The sequence below is a fragment of the Anas acuta genome, chromosome 16 (genome assembly GCF_963932015.1).
Source record: "Anas acuta chromosome 16, bAnaAcu1.1, whole genome shotgun sequence".
In the NCBI taxonomy this organism is placed as follows: Eukaryota; Metazoa; Chordata; class Aves; order Anseriformes; family Anatidae; genus Anas; species Anas acuta.
This window is the reverse complement of record NC_088994.1, coordinates 3132982-3153666: the sequence shown is the minus strand read 5'-3', so window position 1 is coordinate 3153666 and position 20685 is coordinate 3132982. Positions and strand designations below refer to the sequence as shown.

The window sequence follows — 20685 nt, the reverse complement described above, 5'->3', positions numbered from 1 at the left end:
AAACCCCTTTGTTTGCTGCGAGGTGTGATCCACACTAAAACACATCCATTTCAACTGCTTGAAGACCAGGGTGGGCAGGGGGCCCAGGGATGCGAGCACAGCACCCTGCCCCATTGCAAGGCAGGAGCCCAGCAGCACGGGAGGCTCATCCCCACTGGCAGGTCCAGCCCCAACCCCTGATCCAGCACGCAGCCAGCACAGCCGGCCCCATGTCCCCAGAGACAAGGGCAGCGACATTCAAGTGCCACCAAAGCTGGGTATTAATGCTGTGGCACAGAGGATGAGAATGAATTCACGGGCTGGTAGCACAAGAAATTAGGAGCTTGTTTGCATATCAGCATCTAATGAGATATTTGAATAAATGCATTGAGAGCTTTATGTGAGAGAGGAGTTCAGGTTGGGCAGGAAGCAGGCAGCTGTCAGAAGGAATAAGGACAAAACAAGAATAATCTTAAATAGACGATAAAGAACTATTTCTGCACCTAAGAGCTCTTCTAAAATAATTCGCCTACCTCTGGCTGATTGGATGTGAGTGAGGAATCAGAAATCACTGCCAGGACTCAGCTCATGGCTAACACAGCCACCTGGGACATGCATTTGCATTCAAAAGCCTAAACTTCAAGAGGCACTCAAGAGATTAAAAAGAGCAACAAAGATGTGTTAACAGCAATGTGGGATGGTGGATTGTAATTAAAACCACAAGAAAAAGAAGCAGGAGGTATTAATAAAAGTGAGCTGGTGCCCAGCTCTGGGACACCCCAGCTCGCTGCCCAAGAGTAACCCAGAGGACATTTGTGGCATCCTCAAGTGCTCATGGCTCTGGCACAGGAGATGTCCCAGGAACAAATAACAAAACAAAATGAAAGGTATCCAGGGGTGATGCTGAAGCAAAAATACAGTGCATATCAGTTTTACTTGTAACTGTTTGCTTTCAATTTTCATGAAGGATCCTGGATTTAAACCTTACCAGACACAGCTGGTATTTGTTTCACACCTACGCTTGTCCCATGCAAGGGGAGAATGAGTCGGTGTGGAGCCAGCAGGCGCTGCCTGCCCCATGCAGAGCACAACCCAAGAAGGCAACAAGGGGAGGAGGCCCCATGGCCCTGCCATGTATCCGCAGGAAATTCAGGCTGGGCACCGTTCCGTCTCCCAGGAAGAAAGCAGAGGGATGCCCACAATGGCTGAGCCTCTGCAGCACACGGGGGATTGGTGTTTTGTCTTCTTCTTGCTCTTCTCTCCCCAAAACAAGCCAACGATAGAGTGATGCATCCCTGCTCCAGCCCCGCTGCTGTCTGTAACACTGACATTCCTGCACATTACGAGGTTTCCCCAGGTTTTCTTCTATCCCTCTAGCACCGGGAAGGCTCAGCCCTGGCAGGGTGTCACGGCTGGCAGCATCATGGGCACCTCAGCAGAGCTGTGCTCACAAGAACACCGCTGGGGAAGCGACCCAAGGCATGAGGGAGGTGAACAATGCTAACACCACAAAAACAACACTAGAAGCCAAACATTTCAGAACCTTAATAGCAAAAACAAGGACCAAAAATGTGTTTGGCTTCTCTAATTTACTCCAGACCCGGCTTTAAAAGCCGCTTGATATATTGGCTGTTTTTTTCTTCAAAAACAGGTCCCAGCTGCAGATGGAGCTGTGCTACAAAAAGCTTTTGAGAAATCTGGTTTTACATGAATCAAAGCAACAATCCACTGGGAATTGTTCTCATCTACAAAAAAAAAATAAATTAATTAATAATGCATTCGAGGAGCGTTCAGCAGGGCATAATAACACTCACCCACCCATCCTCACTGGGGCTGGTTATCTCACCCAGACACTGCGCTGGGAGAAGGAAGCCAGAGGAGATACCGGGGTGTGTGGTGGGGCAGCGTCAGGCAGCACACAAGCAGCACTTTGCTGTTCATGTACGGAACAACACACGCTTCCCATGACGTTAGGTCACAATCCTTCACTGCAATAATTGTAAACGAAGACACAAATATCACGCACTGCTTTTGCAACTGCTCCTCACGGCTTTCAACTCACACCTTAATAGGTCTGAATTATCCCCCCCAGCAGCAGAGCGTGCAAAACCAGCACTCGTCTGTGGGAGCCAGGTACTGCAGCTGCTGGAGCCAACGCAGAACCAGGCAGGCCGAAGAGCAGCGCTCACCTATGAGAGTCACACTCGATCTGTCCTGCTTCTGAGACTATTTTTGACTCTCAAAACTGCTGTCTCACCGCCCTGTAATAAACAGAACATCTCATTTTGTTGCCATTGTTTCAGCTGTGCTGGTAGCAGGGAGCTTTTTCAATTAGATAAAAATAGATAAGTTGAAAATAGTCTGCACCTTGCTTTCTTTCCACAATCACGGAGACCTTTTCCCACAACAGAATTTTTGCTAGGAGCTCATTTTCCAGTCTAAGACAACTCCACGATTTCCCCTCCCAAATAGCATTAGCAAATGAGCAACAATAACTTTCTCCCAGACAACAGCCAGGAACTTTCTGCATTTGTAGTTTAGCAACCCAACTGACGGGTCTGGGGGTGATGTTTGGAGAAGATCTGCTCAGGCCAACTGCTAAACGCATCCTGGGGAGCAGCACAAAGAGCCTGTTGAGTGCGAGCCAGAAAAGAAATGCTAAGAACGCGATGGCACAGAGTATATGCGAAGAGCAACGCAATTTACGGATTGAAAAGTCCTGCTTATCCCCTAATTTGTACACAGAGCTATAAAACACAGGCAGAGCACCAGTGAAAAAAATAACGTTTATAGCCAAATTCCTCCTGTCCTCCTGAAGGTGATGACTGGGCATAGGGGTGGATGGACAGAGCTCCTGATGGGAGTGAGCGGGGGGGGGGGCACTGTGGGCTGTGTTAGTTCTCACCTCTGCTTCGTCCCCATCAACTCAGATCCTGACAGCATTCCCCTCTTCCCTTCCTTTTCTTTTCCTTTCCTTCCCTTTGTTTTCTTGTCTCCTTTTAGGCATAATTTCAACCCTCAAGGCTGTGGGTATACAAGACACACTCCACCACACTCCTGCAAAATGCTCAACAGGTGAGGCACGATGTACTGGGCCTTACGAAGTAGAAACGTAAATCTGATACACGAAATCATCTTTTTAACAGCTGTGCTCTCAAACAACGGTATTCCGAGCCAGCAGGAATCCTAACCCAGAACCAGCGCCTCTGCACACACAAATTGATAATTTTCTGGTTGCATTTTTTTTTTTCCACAGCATTTGCCCACTTGCCCAACCCTCACCGTTTGTTCTTCTTATGCTTTACGGTTAATCGTATTTTCTCATTACCTGTGCATCACCATGGCTGGAATGGTGCCAGGTTTTGGATGGAGGAGAAAAACAACGCTGATAGCACCGGCTGTTGCAGTTGCTGCAGAGCAGTGCTTGCACAGAGCCAAGGACTTCTCAGCTCCTCGTGCTGCCCTGCCAGCAAGCGGGGGGGGCACAGCCAGGATACAGCTGGCCCAAGGGACACCCCGTGCCATAGGGCGCCCTGCGGAACAATAAAACTGGGGGGAGGATGGTGCTGCTCAGGTACTGCTGGCTGAGCACCAGTCAGCAAGCAGTGAGCACAACTGCATCCTGCATCACTCGTTTTGTGTGTTTTATTCTAATTTCCCTTCCTTTTCTGTCCTGTTAAACTGTCCTTATCTCAACCCATGTGTTTTACCTTTTTTTCTGATCCCTTCCCCAATCCCACGAGAGGTGAGGAGGCGCGAGCAAAGGGCTGGGTGGTGCTGAGCTGCCTGCCAGGTTAAACCACATCAGTCCTTTTGGCACCCCAAGACAGAGCACGAAGGGTTGGGTTAATGATAGATCTGACCAGAGCATGTCAGAGAGAACAAACTTGCCTGATGTATTTGTTTAATATTTGCTGTGATGTTGCTTTTGTTGCTCTCGTTGTTGGATGAGTTTTGAGAGTTGTGTTACATGGCCCCTTACTTGCTGCCTATGCTCCCTGCTGTGCTTTTATCATCTTTGGGGGCAGGTTTAGGGTTGCTTTTAGTTCTATCACTTTGCTGTGCTGTATGACACTGGTTTCTAATATGATCAAAGCACCGGTTGTGAGCCTAATCTGGTATTTGTACTCAGCACTGTTGTCATCTCTGTACTTTGGGAACTATCTCTTGGGAGCTATTACCAATTACACCCTGTACCTTTCCTCCTCAGAGAGTCAATCTGTGGGAAAGACATGGGAGGACACTTTCCCCTGCTCCTTCACCTTCCCCCGCTTCATCATCCTCCTCTCCTCCAGGCTCATTACCATAGCTCTCGAGAATTTTGGATGTTCCCAGCAGCACAATCCTATTGCCATGTATCCTGGATGCGATCCTGGTTTTGTCTCAAATCGAACATATTTAAGAATACCACCCAGAGGTCTGCAGGATGAATCTGGGTGGCGAGGTGTGTGGAAAGATAGAGGCAGGCATCTATCACTGTTGGCACCTCCAGTAGTTCTGTACTTCACCCCCGATCAAGTGCAGAATCCTTAAAAAACTGAGAGAATGAATAAAAAACCATTATGCCTTGATCCTGGCAATGCCAGAGGCCTCCAGCTTGCTGCACTGTCCTGGAGTCTGACACGTGCCTATCAAACAGTAACAGACACCAGTAACACCCTCACGAGGAGGAGCTCACCCCTGGGTGACGAGCTCACCACCTCTGGTGACGGACCCCGAGGCTGAGGCAGTGCCAGGCCCCCTGTGCAGAAGAAACAGTGAATGCAAAAGTCAGCTCGCTTAGTAAGGAATACAGGAAAATACAGGAAACCTTGGGAATAATTACCCAAAGCAGCAAGCAAGGCTGGGGGGAAGAAAAAAAACAACAGGGGTTTGAATTGTATTTGCGTTGGTAGAGAATTCAGAAAGACCTCAAAAAGAAAGGATTTTGAAAAAAAAAAAAAAAAAAAAAAGATTCTCTTGCCTGTAACCTGACATGAAAACTTCAGGTCACAGCTGCAAAAATCCAGATACCACGGTTAATTTTATTCACTTTTACAGAAATTTTTCTCCTTCCAACATCTCAGTTGATAGTTTCCGAAGATCTCTCAGAGCCCACAGATTTTCCATGGAAAATGGAAAGGACTGAAGAGGGAGGTATCTATGCGTTTCTGTTGGTTGTTCAGTAGAAAAGCAATTAATAGCATAGATGTCAAGTTATTACTGTTGGATTTCAGAAATATGCAGTTGCTTGCAACATGTAAAAGAGAAAGATGAACAGCAAGCTTGCACAGTGAGGAACAAATCTGCTGGTATAGTCACAAGCAGAAGGGAAACAATGTTCTTCTTCTGGAAAAGAAAAGCCAATTCAAGTCTGAGGCAGTATTTTTCTTTTCAGCATCCTTCAAGTCTGCATTTTCTTTTCCTTGCCCATCACCCTAGCTGACCAAGCTTCCCTGTCCAACAAGCCCCACACTGACACAAACTGGGGATTTCAGGGTACAGTGTGTATGACCAGAGGATACAATACATGACCAGAAATTTCACACACAAGAACTTATAATGCTGCTTCTTCACGCTTCTTTATACCATTTAAGGCTATAATAAATACACTGCTTTAAATCCTCTCTGACCAAAAGCTTCCATTAAAAAGCAGTTAGGCCCACTGATTTTCTTCACAGTAGTTAGTTCAGCACAACTGAGCCAGGTGACCTCAGAGGAAGCTTATTCCACCCCCCTTGCAGCAAACCAGGGAACTACGCCTGTTTTCATTCCACTGATTACAAAAGTGACCTTGCTCAAGTCACTAAAGTCTTCAAATTCCAACTCCTTGTCTGCACAAGGGAGATAGTGTTTACTTGGCAAGTGTATTATAAAGCCATTATTTCTCTTACAAGGATATCAGTATATTTTAGTCCAACTGACCAGAAAACGACCCCTTTGCAGTTCTCCCAGGATCTCCAGTGATGTGTTTCAAGACTCTTTTTCTTGTTTTGGGCTGGAAGATGTGTTGCATCTTTACTGATGAAGAGACCTGCAATAGCTTAGATTATTTAGAGGTGTATGACTCACAATACAGCAGATGTGGAGAGAAGCAAGCCAGCTGTACCAGCGTGGTCCGGTACCAGTGTGGTTAGCTCCCCAGCTCTTCCCCAACCCATTAAAACAGGGATTTTATTCTGCTCCACACAGTCTGTGACTGCCAAATAAAAATCTAGTTCCCACACCTTCACCAGTTCCATACAGCCAAGTTTTAACTCATAAAGAGGAAATGATGGAGAAACAACTGTGTGCAGCCAAATACTCCACGCAGTCCCAAGGCAAAGCTACCACCTTGCTCTGTTACAAAATCCATCCCTAAGCTGCTTGCTCACAATAAGCAGAAACACATAACCTTATTTTTTTTCTGCCTCTGAACATGTGACTACACTTCAAACACAGCAGTCTGGCAAACAGTAATATGCATACAACACATACAGAGGACTATATTTGGTTTTGAACATACACTGGGGAAAGTTTTTTTTTTTCCTTTTATTATTGGTGTTTTAAATCTAAAAACTGCTCTTAGACAGAAGACTTTTCATGTGCCAGTGAAGTTCCTCCACAAGTAAACTGAAGTCCACACCTCGAGATACTTCAGCCAAATATTAGTCACCAAAACCAATGCCTTCACGTTTTCATGAAGACGCCCAAAATACACCTATAAAGCATCTGTACTCACCAGGACACCAGGAGACCTCCCATGACAGCTCTGAACAGTGATTTACTTCTTCATTAACATAATCTTTTTGATCCAAATACAACGAAGTCAAATTTTGTATTTAACATACTAGAACACAGTACCAGCTCAAGGCCATACTGTGTTTTTTTTTTTTTTTTTAAAAGGCAACAGTTCTTTAAAAAGGACAATAAAGGTATTTGACCCAGGAAAGCATACATGTAAAAACAGAAGCATTGTTCTTTAGCTATTTCAGTGTGCCCAACAGCATGCCACTGAAAGAAGGCATCTAACACTTCTCCAAGAAGTTTTACTTCCAAGTAGGAGGCTATTTGCTAGAGAGGAAAAAAAAAAAGAAACAAAACCAAAGAATACAACAATAATGTTACAAGAGGCACTGATCCTGGCTTTATTCACTTAAAGATACATCCAACATTTGTTATAGCTCACTTGAAATTCAAAATGCTTTTAAGAAACCAACTATAAAACTTTGATTTTTGCCTTGCAGTGCTGTCAAGTTTTCAAATAGCAAGTGACTTCCCAGAAAAACTGTGCTGTGTATTAACATACATACAAAGATTAAAACTTGGTAGAAACCTTTGTTTCTGTTATTTGATGAATCATGTTCAAAATGACCACCATTTTCTCTGGGGAGGACGCTACTCTGCTTACCTGCAGGGATGGGTGTCAGCACTCCTGAGCTATTGCACCTTATCCTAACCCTGCACTGTTTCAAGGAGTGGTTAAACGACAGTTGACTTCTATTCCCCCCCATTACAGTACTCATAAGGGATTTCACTCCCCATTTGTATCTTCACACTTGGCAGCTGTAACAATTTTTTTTTTCAGCACTAAAAAACTAGTCAGGACAGCACTATGCACGTCCCCTAGAGATTACAGATACTGACTGCTAGCAGAGATAAGTATGTTTTATAATCAAAAGATGTCAATGCGTTAATTTGGAATACAAACTACTTGGCAGTATCTTCTGTTAAATTCAAGATATATATAACTGTGTTGCAGCCATCATATAACAATGTTTCCTACAATCTTCTTTTGCTGCATTTAGATATTTTTTTAAAGTGGTAAAGAGTGCAGGACTTAAGAAATATAAACATTTTTCTATTAGAAACTGCAAAATTTAGTACTATGACACTATGAAAGCTTACAATACAGCAATTGTGTTATCAATCCCGTGTTAAGATTCAGCATCAATATGGTGTCTGAACTAGCTCAAAGCTTTATTCTGCCTTATAAAGCAGCATCAACCTGTCTTTATGTCACTTTCTGTGCAAAATGTGTTCCCATACTAATGCAGCTATAAAAGCACAAGCAGTTCTCATGTTGGAGTATCATCCTTGTTTTGTGAACGGTTTCTCTGTTTAATAATAGCCTACCTAGAAATCAGCCATCACACAAAGGCAAAATAACCTTAAACTTCTATCTGAGTATTGGGCATAGTTCAGTGACATGATCTGAAAGGACAACACACCAACCATTCCCATCAATTGTTTAAATAGGAAACTGAAGGAAAAATCCAAATCGAAGACACTCACTGTTACAGTATCTTTAATTTATCTTGTGTTTTACAGAAGTCTGAATGGATTAAAAAGCACCTCCTTTCCCATCACGTTCTTTATAGTTGGTAAAATATATTCAATGAGCAAATGTATGTGAACAGCTTGAGGATCTGCATCTTGCAAGGATTTCACAGACCAATCAAAAGCCAAATTTCTTGTAGTTTTTACAATCTTGTTTTAATACAATGGTAAATCCATTCCGATTGTAAACCTGTCCAGTCATATCTCCCCAGAACACTTTGCAAAATCCAGTGTTGATTAGCAAACTAGTTAGCTTTGGCACGGAGCTGTGCTCTCTTGCCTGTGACAGCCTGGAAACCAGTTTTGATGCTGGCGACGGAGCAGCGAGAGTGGCAGGTCTCACACTGCAAGAAATATAATCTGGTGTCCTTCTGTAGGATTGTGTCTGGTGACCGACACGTATGACAGGTGACATATTCCTCTGCAAGAAAGGAATTAAGTTGCAGTTAAAAAAAATGCATTACCATCAGAAAAAAAATCACTTCTTCAGCCTTTAGTTTAACAGTTGTCTTAAAAGGATGTTCAAATTCAACTACTGACTTAGAAGTGGCTTACTATGAAAGTCACAGAGGTTCACATAGACTAAGAATACTTCCTTGTTCCTAAGTTAACAAAGAGTAGGTTTTGTACATCTGGTACATTGTGCCCTGACACCAGTGTTTTAAGAAGTAATAACTAGCTAAGGCTTCCCACTGGCTTTCCATGACTTACTCTGCTGAAAAAGCATTCCCACATGTCAGCAACTCTTACACAGACAACACTGTCTGAAACAGCATTTTGTTGCATATTAACTGCAAGCACAGTCTGTTAACTAATATGTACAACAGACTAAGAGTAATAATTACCATTATTTTCCATAGTCCTCATTAAAACTAAGAAGTTAATGTCAGATGAAAGCAGTTTTCAGCCACTCTGTCTTCCTTGGTACACCTCTGCACCAGGACAGAGTATGTCCTAAGTGCTCACTATAAGGTATAACCATATAGTTATGTATATGTATCCTTCACTTGCATTATTCCATCACAAAACAGCAAAGTCATAGTTTGTTAGCACAGAACCTCTACAGCATGCACACATGCAGAGGGGCATGCTGGCCCACACACGGGCCTCTGGTCATTAGAAAAATGTGTAGCGGAAAGTGGAGTTATACTTACTGATATATCTTCTCAAGACATTTTCTATCTGTTTTTGCTGGAATCTTCCTTTGATTACAAGTTGGTTGTTACCATCTATTGAGCCACTAATTTAAAAGAAAAATGAAGTTTGAAATAATTGATTTGCAGAAGACATCAAATAAAAAAAGTATATGAAGTCAGCCACTTGAAGCAAGTTAACTGAGGCATTCTTTAAGGTAAGATCAAGCCAGAATTACATTGCGGGGAAAAAGAGAAATATGTAAAATTCTGACAGCAGTTGAAAACCTGTACAAAGTTTTGCCCAAATATAACTCATTACAATAAAAGCAGACTCCAGCAGAGATCAGCCTCATAGTTAAGCTGCCCTACCAGGAGAAATGTACAGAATTGAGAACAACCATCTGTTTGTCTCAAAGAAATGACCGAGACAACTCTACTAAGGTAGAATACTACTGCAATCCTTTTCTAGCCATTCTGATGTAATAAATTAAATGTTTTTTCAGACCACAGTTTCTAAGTTTTTGTTTAAGTTATCTGAAGCCGAAGAGATCTCAATGTCTAGAGTAAAAGGCATTTGTTATAACCACATTGCAATTAGATAGCTTGATTCTGTACATCTATGTATAACATTATTTTACTATCTTTGAGACAGAAATAAAGACAACCAGAGTACATTGTCACAGAGTAAGATCTTTTATCAAAAGCATTTAAAAGCAACAAAACAGCTTTTATGCTAAGACAACTGGATTTAACTGTGGCATTAAACAGAATAACTAGCTACATGCCCTCAAAACTTCCCCGAGGCAGGCAGGCATTCTCTCTTCCTCAGCAATCCTACGGCTTAAGTCAAACAGGAGCCAAATAGCCATCCTCACCAATTGAGACAAACAGCACTGCTATCAGATCATTTTTGGAGAAAGGTCCCAGACAAGGAATTTGAAGTGCTATCCAAACTGTTCCCTGGGACTTATAGCTTGCCTCTGTACCTCTTCTGTGAAATGGTGTCTCCTCAATCACCCAGCACAGCATCTGGGTGCAGGGAAGAAGAGCCTGATGTTCAATGGCAACTATGTTGTCATTGCTTCCTACAAATATGCACACCCACAGCCCAATCGCCTTACCTTGTACCCAATTCTGCCAACAAAAACGCCAGGAGATGTTTTGGCTGACGATGTAATCTAAAAATAAAGTATGGATATTTTTAAACCTCCCTCCTTCAGAGAAATTTGATATCTATACAGGGATGGTAGGTTAAAATGATCTTAAAGTACAAAGTTTGGAAGGGCAGTGCCATAGGGTCTGTACCAAAGAGCATATGCAGACAACGAACTAAGGATCAAAGCTTCACAGTCCACAAAACAGAAAGCACAATTTCAGTAATTACTCTCTAATTAAAATGAGAGAATTGTATTTCAGATTTTCCACTCATAACCCTCACCACACTCCCAGTGCCCTTCGTTTGGTATATTACCCAGGTCCTCCATATAATTGTGCTAGAAAAGTCCTTGCTTACAAAATCAGATAGACATTCCTAGAAGTGCCCACAAATAATAGAACTGACTTCACAAGAAATATTCAGATAGAGAAAGCATAGGGGGAAAAAAAATACTGAACTCCATGCTATTTACCAAGAGAACAGTATTTGAAGTTCACCTGAAGATCAGAATTCACCCCTACCATCCATCCCAACCCAAGTCTTGCAAATAAACACCACTGAATACCAAACCACACACACTTCTAGAAGTGAGAGCACTCAAAAGAGCTTTAGGTTTGGTTTCAGTCCCTGAGGCCCATGAAACAAACCTACCATTTTGGTATGTATAAAGTTTGAAGTTGTCTCAATAAATCACCTTCATAAATACCTTTCACATATATAATAGAGGAAAAGAACAGCATGATTGGAACAGCTTTCACTTTGGTTTGTCACTGTTGTTTTTTTGTTGTTTGTTGTTTTTTTTTTTTGTGGTTTCCAAAAAGCATTCATTCAACAGCCAACAGCACAGAAAATTCCACTATTCCTGGGAAATATTAAGAGTAAAACTTACAATTTGCAGATATCTGTAAAGTTGACAAAAGATGTTTTCTTGGTCCCTACTCTTACGACCTGCGGAGGCTTCATGACAAATTTCCGTTTTTCTCCAGCTACCATATCTGGGTTTTTTTCCCGCATGATGTTAAATACCCTATTGAGTAACTGCAAAAAAAAAAAAGGGGGGGGAGGTGGTTCACATCATTTGAGACATGTAAGACATTCATAAGACATTCATGCTGAAGTACACTGTTAATGCTACCTCAGATGTTTAGAGGCAATGAATATTAGATAGTCTTTGTCTATTAACACTTCCCCATAAGCTTTTCAATGCACACTTTTTTTTAAAGTTGTATTAAATGCAGAAGATAGAAGCTGTTTTCACAGAGGTTTACTTTATAATGTCCAAGTACCTCAGTGTGCTTTCAGAGGCATTTTAATATTGCTTTATGTGAAAACTAACTATGACAACAGATGTGCTTTCTGTTATTTTTCTGATCATGTGCTTCTGAATGTAAGATCTTTAGTTTTAAGTAGGAAATGGGATACACAAACACAAGGCTCTGCACTGCCAGAGCACTTTAACATGTAAAATACTTCAAAAGCCTTTTAACATTACCTCATCATATGTGTAGTCCCTTTCTGAGCCTGCCCACGCAGGTCCTGACTGAAGACTAAAAGAAATTCCATCATCTTTTTTGCTATCTTCATCTTCAAAAGCTGTAAAGAAAGTTGTTTAGGATTCATTAAGAAAAACAAGTATTTCTTTAACCTTGCGTGTACATTTCTAAAAAGTGTATCAAAAGATTTTACTAAGACAGTGACAGAAGTGTTCCCTGTTTGTCTGCCTAGAAGAGACACCAGCACTTACGGTGAATTCATACAGCACTTCTACAGAAGATTTTTTTTTATTTTGATAATCGTGACTGGTAAAAGTAACAAAATTAATTTTGAAACCAAAAGATACTTCAACAGAACTTATTCACCTATAACATGGACTACATAAAATTTTCAACATCTCCCAGGCTACATTATACTTTTACCTTCATCCTTCTCCATTATCTCATCTTCATCTGGAAACTTCACATACTTTTTCTTCTTCTTCTTATTGCCCAGCATGATATCAAGGTCATCTTCAGGTTCTACTACCTCTGGCACATCTCCCTCAATTTTTAAGTCCTACAAACAAAAATATATATATATAATTTACAGTATTAAACAAATCTCTATACCACAACATTAGAAATTATACCAGTTGCACACTATACTAGACGAACGCTAGTATTATCCACTAAGATCCTGAAACGTAATAAGTAAGAACAGAAACTGTAATATGTTGAATATAGCACTGCAGTACAACACATGAAAAAAGGGACAGATTTTTAAACGTCAAGTTGAGATACAATGGGGTACATGCACCTAACATGTAACAGTGCAGTTAGGTATTAAAACTTAGTCTACATTACTTCCTTTGTAATACTTGGTTTCCTATTAGGTAATCAACACAATCTTCCAGTTAACTTCTGGCTGGTCAAGAACAAGGTCACGCTATACTTAGCTAAAGGAATCAGCCACATTTGGGCACTAGGGAACAAAACACCTTATGTGTCAGACACTGACATAAGGCAAAGCTGTGACACCTGCAGCCAGTTCAATTTGGTGTCACAATTCCTTCATGGATGCAGGTATGTTTCTGCACTTACAGAAAACACAGCAACCATTTTGGCCTGTCCAGGACAGATCAGAGGAGCATTTTCTTCCTCAAAAGGCAGAATCTAAGAATAGCTTTACATGTAGCGTAACATTTCTCTGCCCTCTTGCTGTCTGGGCTTCCCAGTTACGCTGACATGTGATCCAGAATTATGACTTGGAATAAAACTTGAGCAGAGTAAACATATCTTGTACACCTACTGAAATACATAACAGTAGCCAATCATTTCTAAAGAAAACACGAGAGTAAGAACAGATTTCTTAGCAGATATATACCCTTTATTTGAAGGGTTGGCTTGTAGAGGACTGTTTTGTGCATGGCTTCTGACATCATTTTCTTCTCTCACCCCAGAAGACAGTTACCTTGATGCTAATCAACCCTTATTACTGACTGCGGAATTACTTGCTTATTGTGCATATCAATTAATTTTTTCTCATTTCCAGGCAAAAAGCCCTTACATACAAACATACTCAGCAGAACCTACTATACATGAAGGACACTGTGAAACAAGTTTCACTATTAACTGCACCAGGATATAATGGCAGACTCAAAACAGTTCCTGCAACGTCAATCTCCAGAAAAGAAAAGCAGGAAAGTTACTTGACAATAGATAAAATGGCCTTGTTATGTAAACAGACCTTTACGCCTTCTTCCGCTTCATCTATATCAAATATCTTCTTTGGCTTCTTCTTCTTTTTCTTTTGATTGAAGAAGTTTAAATCATCCAAGTCATCTGTTGCATCTAAAAAACAAAGGATAAGCAAAAGTAGTCCAGATATTAGTAACTGTAATAAGAGTTCAGATAGTAAGGTTTCCAACGCACATCCAGTGCCTTCAAAACATTACAGCAAGACATAAGCAATGATCTGTAGCCCCTACAGATATCCTTCCGGTTTTCAACAGATCATTCCCCTCTACCCCGATACCTCAGCACTATTTTACAGTTTCTGTATCTTGTACTTGTATCTGCATTTTCTTATTTTTACCTGTTTAATCTTTCTTTGTGCTGTGCAAGAGAAATTAGATGCTTCTGCAATTATTGTAGAAATGCTCAAAAAAAAAGTGAATAGAAAACTGCAGGAGTTATGTTTATTTTCTTTGGTCTACAGCAGGAGCCAATTTTATCAAAAAAGGATTTAATTCAACAGCATTCCCTTAATCAGGTCATCCTGAAATGGCATTGGCCTCAATCTAAAAAGCAAAATCATATATATACACACACACACACTCAGAAACATATTTCCAAACAGATTCTGAGTAGCAGCCTAGTTGCATTCACACTTGTCCAAAAAAATAGAAACACTTTTAACCATATTTCTGTAATTCACACTACAGCTTAATTGTTGAAGTGAAATAATGCCAGAATTGTGCAATTATTGCAACAACTGCATGTGGAAGATTTTAAGCTTCATGATAACTATTTTTGAGCTCCTTTTTTCACTGTCACATACAAGAGATTCTGTCTGAGTCAGGAAAGCAGAATTTGCATAAGCTGCTAGTCACTTGCTCTATGTTTGTGAATGGGGCTTTAGGCAGTACAAGCGAAATACGCTTTTCAAATAGGCAGAGTATCTTAAACTAGATCTAAACAAGATCTTAAACTAGGAGCCCAGCACCATACATTATGATGACACACTCCTGAAAGGAGGCTTCTATCAAAATACAGAACTACCTTTCAGAGTTCATCTACGTAGATTCATTTTACCTTTCTTCCTGCTGTCTTCTTCATCTGCTTCAACATCTTTGTCTTCTGTTGGCTCTGGTTCAACTTCTTTTGTTTCTGACTGCTGAGTCTCTTCTGTTTGTGTATCCCCTCCTTCCTCATCCAACATAAACGGCTTCTTCTTTTTCTTCTTCTTCTTGCTCATAGTAGGATCAAAAATCATCTGTAAAAGTCAAGAGTTCATCAGCAGCGTAATTACCACCCACCAATTAACATTTTTAACACCTTTAGGTTTCTCTCCACATTCCTTCTGTTTGGTTAACAGAAGGAATGTTAACCAGGCTTTCAGCTCAGCCTGGGATTTTTCTTGATCTGTGGCAAAGCAATACAAGTGAACTGACTCCAAAACAGTGAGCCTCAGTGTTATCACCACTGGTTTTGTTCCAAGGCACAACTAAGGAGACCAGTTACAAGGAAAGAAAAAGTTACAATGATGCTCAACAGTTTCAAACTTCTGCCACTTTTCTCACAACAGTTATGCTTTCTTCAAGTTTCCTACTATCTATGTAGGAGTTCAGCTGAAAGAATAATAAGGCTGTGAATCTTTGACAAAGTAGCTACTTCCCTGTGTTATTACCGTTTTGGACTCCTACACTGAAGACAGACCACGAAGAAATCACTGTACCATTCAGCATCACAAAAACAAAGAGTAAGAACATCTATCACGCAGAACACGTTAATTTCCAGATGTATTAAAAGGGCAAGTCTTACCAAAAGCCATCTCAACAAAAATGCTTAGGACTAGGAGAAACTCAGAAGGGCCTGGTGATACAGCCAGGCTGGTGTCAGCTCCTAGCACTATGAAGCAGCAGAGGTCTCATCTCAAAGCTGTTTGATTCTTTAACTAAGAAAGCAGCTTAATTCAGCTGGAATGTCCACGAGGAAAGCACTAACCCCAAGAATGACTTTTAATCTATTCTTTACCTAACTACCGGAGACAATCAACACAAGTTCTTCAAGTCTTCCAACACAGGATTGCCTCCTGCTACTTTTCTTTAAGATGCAAGTTTGACATCTTACCTACCCATCAGTTTTGTTACATCTGGCCAGTTTTTCTGCACTATAGTGTATACTTACTGCTTCAAACAATTTTAGATACTTAAGAAAAACTGGAGAGTCTTACTTTCTAATAGCTGAAAAGCGTTCTTTCAGGTAGTTACAAGTCAGCGTCATAAAAAGCTCTTACTCAGGACAACAGAACCATTTCAAAGGAGCAACTCTGCAACTTCTTGTTTGGTTACACCCTCCAAGTTTCTCTGTCCATAAAGCATTCTTTTCCTCACACTTCTCATTCTCCTGCATGTGATAATCTTGTGATACTCTGATTTTCTGGAGCTTACGTGTTTCATAAAAGCTCTGAACTGAGGCTGAGGGGCAGCACAAAGCACTTAATGATGCTGTGATTCAAACACCCAGAAGTGGCTACATGTATGTGACAATGTAGCTTGAGGCTTTCAAAATGAAGTGTGCCTTTAGCTGTGCATGCTGTGCTAGAATGGCTCTCAAGGAAGTTCTGCTGGCTGGCTTCCCTCTCAATGCACATGTATGAATCATGCTCTGGAAAGGCACAGCAAGGAATGTTCACAACTGGTTACGCTGTTTGCTGGCTTCCTCTTGTAACCTCTGGATTCTGCTGAAACAGAAGGAAAACTGTCTGCACAGGCAAGGGCCTACAGCTTTGGGAACACCCAGATGAACACCTGTTTCAGGATCATGACCCATTTCCATGATGACACTTTCTTTACAAGGCTCCTCAGACTTCTATACCTTCTTCTATGAAGAAGCAAACATAAGATAACGTTTTAGACTGAGTGCAATAATTGCTAAGGAACCACTCCATGTACCCCAATATTACCCCTCTCTTTATAAGAACAGCTTTCAACCCAAACTGCCATAAAGTGTATCTTGTGTCTACAAAAGACAAGTTCTCCAGTAGTACACTAAGCTGAGTTTAACAAGCAAGGGCAACTTCTGGACTCTGCAGGTAATTTTAAGGCTGAAAAACCAAAGCAATTGGCCTGCAGAGCCTGGCTCTGACAGCCTGCTCGACTCTAAAGAGATGCCACCTAAACCCAGGCAGGGCAAGCCATGCTTCTGCAAACCCCGACCTCATCATAACAGGCTAACTGCTCTGAGGAAACTGAATAGAGAAGTCAGACAAGCTGAGAAGATCTTCACCGGAATTATTTTGCTCACCTAGAGCTTCAGTAAAAACTAAAGAGCATTCTTGGGTCATGCACAGTTTAAAAATAATTGAAGTCATGATATAAACTGACCAACCACATAACCAGGCTATTCTGTGTTTTGCCAGAAACACCACCAGAGCCCATGCCTTTTACTATACAGAAATGAATATAAACTTCCATCCTGTTTCTGCTCGCAACATCAGATTCCCACGAGGATTTCCCCTTCTGTAAGCCACGGTTCTTTCTCACATCCAACTCCATGTATCCATTCCTTATTTCAAAGGTCTATACAGTCAAAATCCCAACTTGCAAAATTCAAGCAAGTGAAAGACAATGGAAAAAAAAAAAAAAAAAGGAAGTTGGACTGTGAAGCTCTAATCCTAAAACAAAAGCCCATGTCACCCTATACACGGTGTATACCCTACTGCAGTGGCAACTGCTGGGGATTCTACTGGAGGTTCTATTAATCCCATCTCATTAGTCTGAATAAACACAGGCATGTCTACAAAGCACACAGCAACACCACACTGAAAAAGTTAGTTCTGTACTGCCCTCTGTGATAAATAACTTTGTTCTATCAATCAGCACCTAAATCCCCCTTGCTGCTCAAAACGCAGCATCTTCCAGTATTATTTCCTTGGAGCTTCATAAAGCCACTGGGCCAGGAAAAAACAACAACAAAAAAAACCACACAACTTTCATTTATCGTTAAGTAGGATTTTATATCTTATTAAAAACCCTACTACATATAAATAGAGGTTAATGGACTGCTCATCACTTTCAGGTTTGCCTTTTGCCTTTCTCCTCCCTTGGAGGCAGGCCTCATGTTGCCTGGGTTGTACCATGCTGCTGGGCAGCACTCAGACAGGAGATGTTGCTACCAGAAAGCTTCATTTTGTTTAAAGCTCTGGAAGTTTTAAGCCACAGTCCAGAGCCCATATTTAGAAGAACGCTGTGCAGGTGAATCAAACCAAGGTTTCTAACACCTAGACTAGGTTTTAAGGTGCAGATTTGTTAACTGAGATTTATGTGCCTTCAACTTCGAGGATCATGAACTGTGAAAAGAGCCCTCACTTGTAAAGCTCCACATCAGCTCCTAACAGCCAGCAGCTGCAGAAGGCACATGCACTCACTCCCACACATTATTCAGAAGACCTAACAGTGACAGTTCAACCATCATACCTTTTACTACCTTCATTCTGTCAGTCTGATAAACAAAGCAAACCAGAGATGTAACTTTACTACACTAGATTCCTGATCCCAGGTGAGTATCAGAACAAATGCATCATGCAGTATAAATAATTTAAATGACACAAACTAAATCTAAACCAGTAAGTTGTAGGCTAGCTGCTCTGTGGTCTTATGGGCATCTGAGATAGAAAGTAGCTGAAGCAAGAGTCCTAATTTCCTAACCTAGACATTAGAACTGCAGTTGCAGGCACACAATTAGGCCTAAAAATGCAGCACATTCATTCCAAGCAGCTTAATAAACCAGCCTCAGCTACCATTAAAGTAATAAGTACACTAGTTGTTGTTTACTATGTATGACTCACCTGTCACCAAGGTTAGCGTGACTGTGCTCTGCTCATATGGAGGAGAGCCACAGAGGGATTTTAAGCGACACCAGCAAAAAGATAAAAGCCCAAGAGCAGCCATGCCATGGATTCTGCCAGCACAGCTCCCAACAGTCACCCCTCAGGGTGCCCATAACCTCAGGCAGGGAGAGCTCTCTGTCTCCCCAGGAGAACACCTGAAATGAGGTTACTAAAGGTAGAGCACACAAACCCTACAACATCTGAAAAAACCCTCAGAGACTGGCACGTCCACTTCCCTAAGCGTGTACATAAGGAACCACCATAGCTGGAGAGCTTTCAGTTATCAACCGTCGAGAAGCAGCTTTCAGGTCAGAAGACGAGATACTCGAGCCCCAAAAGCAGCCGAGCCTCCAGGCCACGCGCTAAGCACCGCTCCAGGAGCCCGGCACGGCGGGGGGCAGGCAGGGGGGGCCGCCTGCCTTCCCCCCGGCCCTCCCCCTACCGCCGGGCGAGGCCGGGCCTCCCCTCAGGACCGGAGCCCCCCCGCCTCCACGGGCCTGGGCGCGGCAGGGAGAGGCCCGGCAGGGCCCGAAGCCAGGCGGCGGCCCCCGGCCCGGTCCCCGCCTCCAGAGGCGGCCGCGGGCCCCCCCAAATCCGGGGCCGGCGGTGAGGAGGGGGGTGGGGGCGAGGCGCCGGCCGTGCGGCGGGGCGGAGGCCTGAGGCCCGCTCTCCCACATGGCGGCCGAGGCGCAGGCCTCGGGCCCGGCTCCCCCATCCCCCAACGGCGGCGGCGACCGCCGGGCCTCACCTCGTCGCCCGACATGGCTGCGGCCGGCAGCGGGAGGCGGAGGAGGAGAAAGAGGCGAGGAGAGGCCGGGAGCGCGGAGCTGCGGGGCTCAGGGACGCGGCCGGCCCTCGCCTGCGACCGCCGCGCTCGCCTCTTGCATCAGCGCTCCCCTCCCCCGCAGCGCCGCGCATGCGCACCCCGCCGCGGCGCCGGGCGGGAGCCGCCGGGATGCTGCTGCGCATGCGCGGCCGGCACGGCGCCCCCCCCCTTCCTCCCCCCCCCAGTCCCAGCCCTGAGGCACCCACTGGGGGGACTGGGGGGACTGGGATCGCCCCGCCTCCAGCCTCTGCCCGCCGCCCCCTGTCTCCTCTGCCCTTCCCCAGTCGCTTGCACGCCCCGCTGAGATCCCCCTCAGTCAGTTCCTCAGACCCTTCAGGTCGTCAGTCCCATGCCAGCTGCAGTGCTAAGGCAGAGCCACCAGCAGAACCTCTGCCACAGGGGTTTTACATTTCAGTATTTGCAGGCCATTTACATTTCTGGAGCCCCATAGCTTCTTAGTATGTCCTGTAAACTTAAACTATAATTCTTACATTAGCTGGAGATTATGCACAGTACATCATTTAACTTTTTAATCAGCTGCAAGAAAAGACTGGCCATTTTGTCTATCTTTGGTCTTCCTTTTGTCTACCTTTCTTGCTCGCCTTTGTTCAAAATGATGGCACCCAGCCTGTTCTGTGCACAAAGCCATCAGTCTGGAGGTACTGAGGACAGGATCAGTTTTAGCTTTTCCCAGCATAACTAAAATATGTTTTGTAAAAAAACTCTGAAAGCCAAATTTAATACTACTTTTCTCTCCTGATTCCATACCAACACCTTCCTCTGGGAATTCAGACCGTTTGTGTCTTTGTCACTTGCTGTTATGTGACAGGGATACTGTGGGTTTAACACTTATCACGGGACAGGATAGCTATAGTTTATGTCACCCCACATAGTACTTGTCTAAGCTGTCCTTAAAAACCACCATGGACAGAGGTTCTCTCTGCAGCCTGCTCAAGTGCCTGATAAATTTCATCGTTGTTGCTACCACTTAATCCAATGCCAGGTGTAATGTCCCACAAGGACACAGAGCGTCACTGTTGGCGGTGTGTCAACCCACGGTACTCTGCAATACTGCTGTGCCTTTTCCTGTCCTGTCCCCAATGTCTTCTCTTTCAAAATGTGCAAAATCCAGCCCCTCCAGCCTTTTTCAGAGGTCTTTTCTTTCTCTTCTGATTTTCTTTGCTCTGTTCTGTACCTTACTA

The 20685-nt window shown here is 43.0% G+C and overlaps 1 protein-coding gene across 1 annotated transcript; it reads right to left on the bottom strand.

The window, feature by feature from the left end:
• Window positions 1-8228: 8228 nt before the first annotated feature.
• Window positions 8229-19584, bottom strand: EIF2S2 (eukaryotic translation initiation factor 2 subunit beta). The gene is made up of 9 exons (XM_068700039.1): window positions 19406-19584; window positions 14859-15039; window positions 13792-13895; window positions 12486-12621; window positions 12062-12162; window positions 11459-11607; window positions 10535-10591; window positions 9432-9517; window positions 8229-8698 (listed from the first exon to the last, which is right to left on the bottom strand). Exons 1-9 carry the CDS (start codon window positions 19418-19420, stop codon window positions 8523-8525), a joined length of 1005 nt encoding a protein of 334 aa, XP_068556140.1. The 5' UTR covers window positions 19421-19584; the 3' UTR covers window positions 8229-8522.
• Between the last annotated feature and the right edge of the window lie 1101 nt (window positions 19585-20685).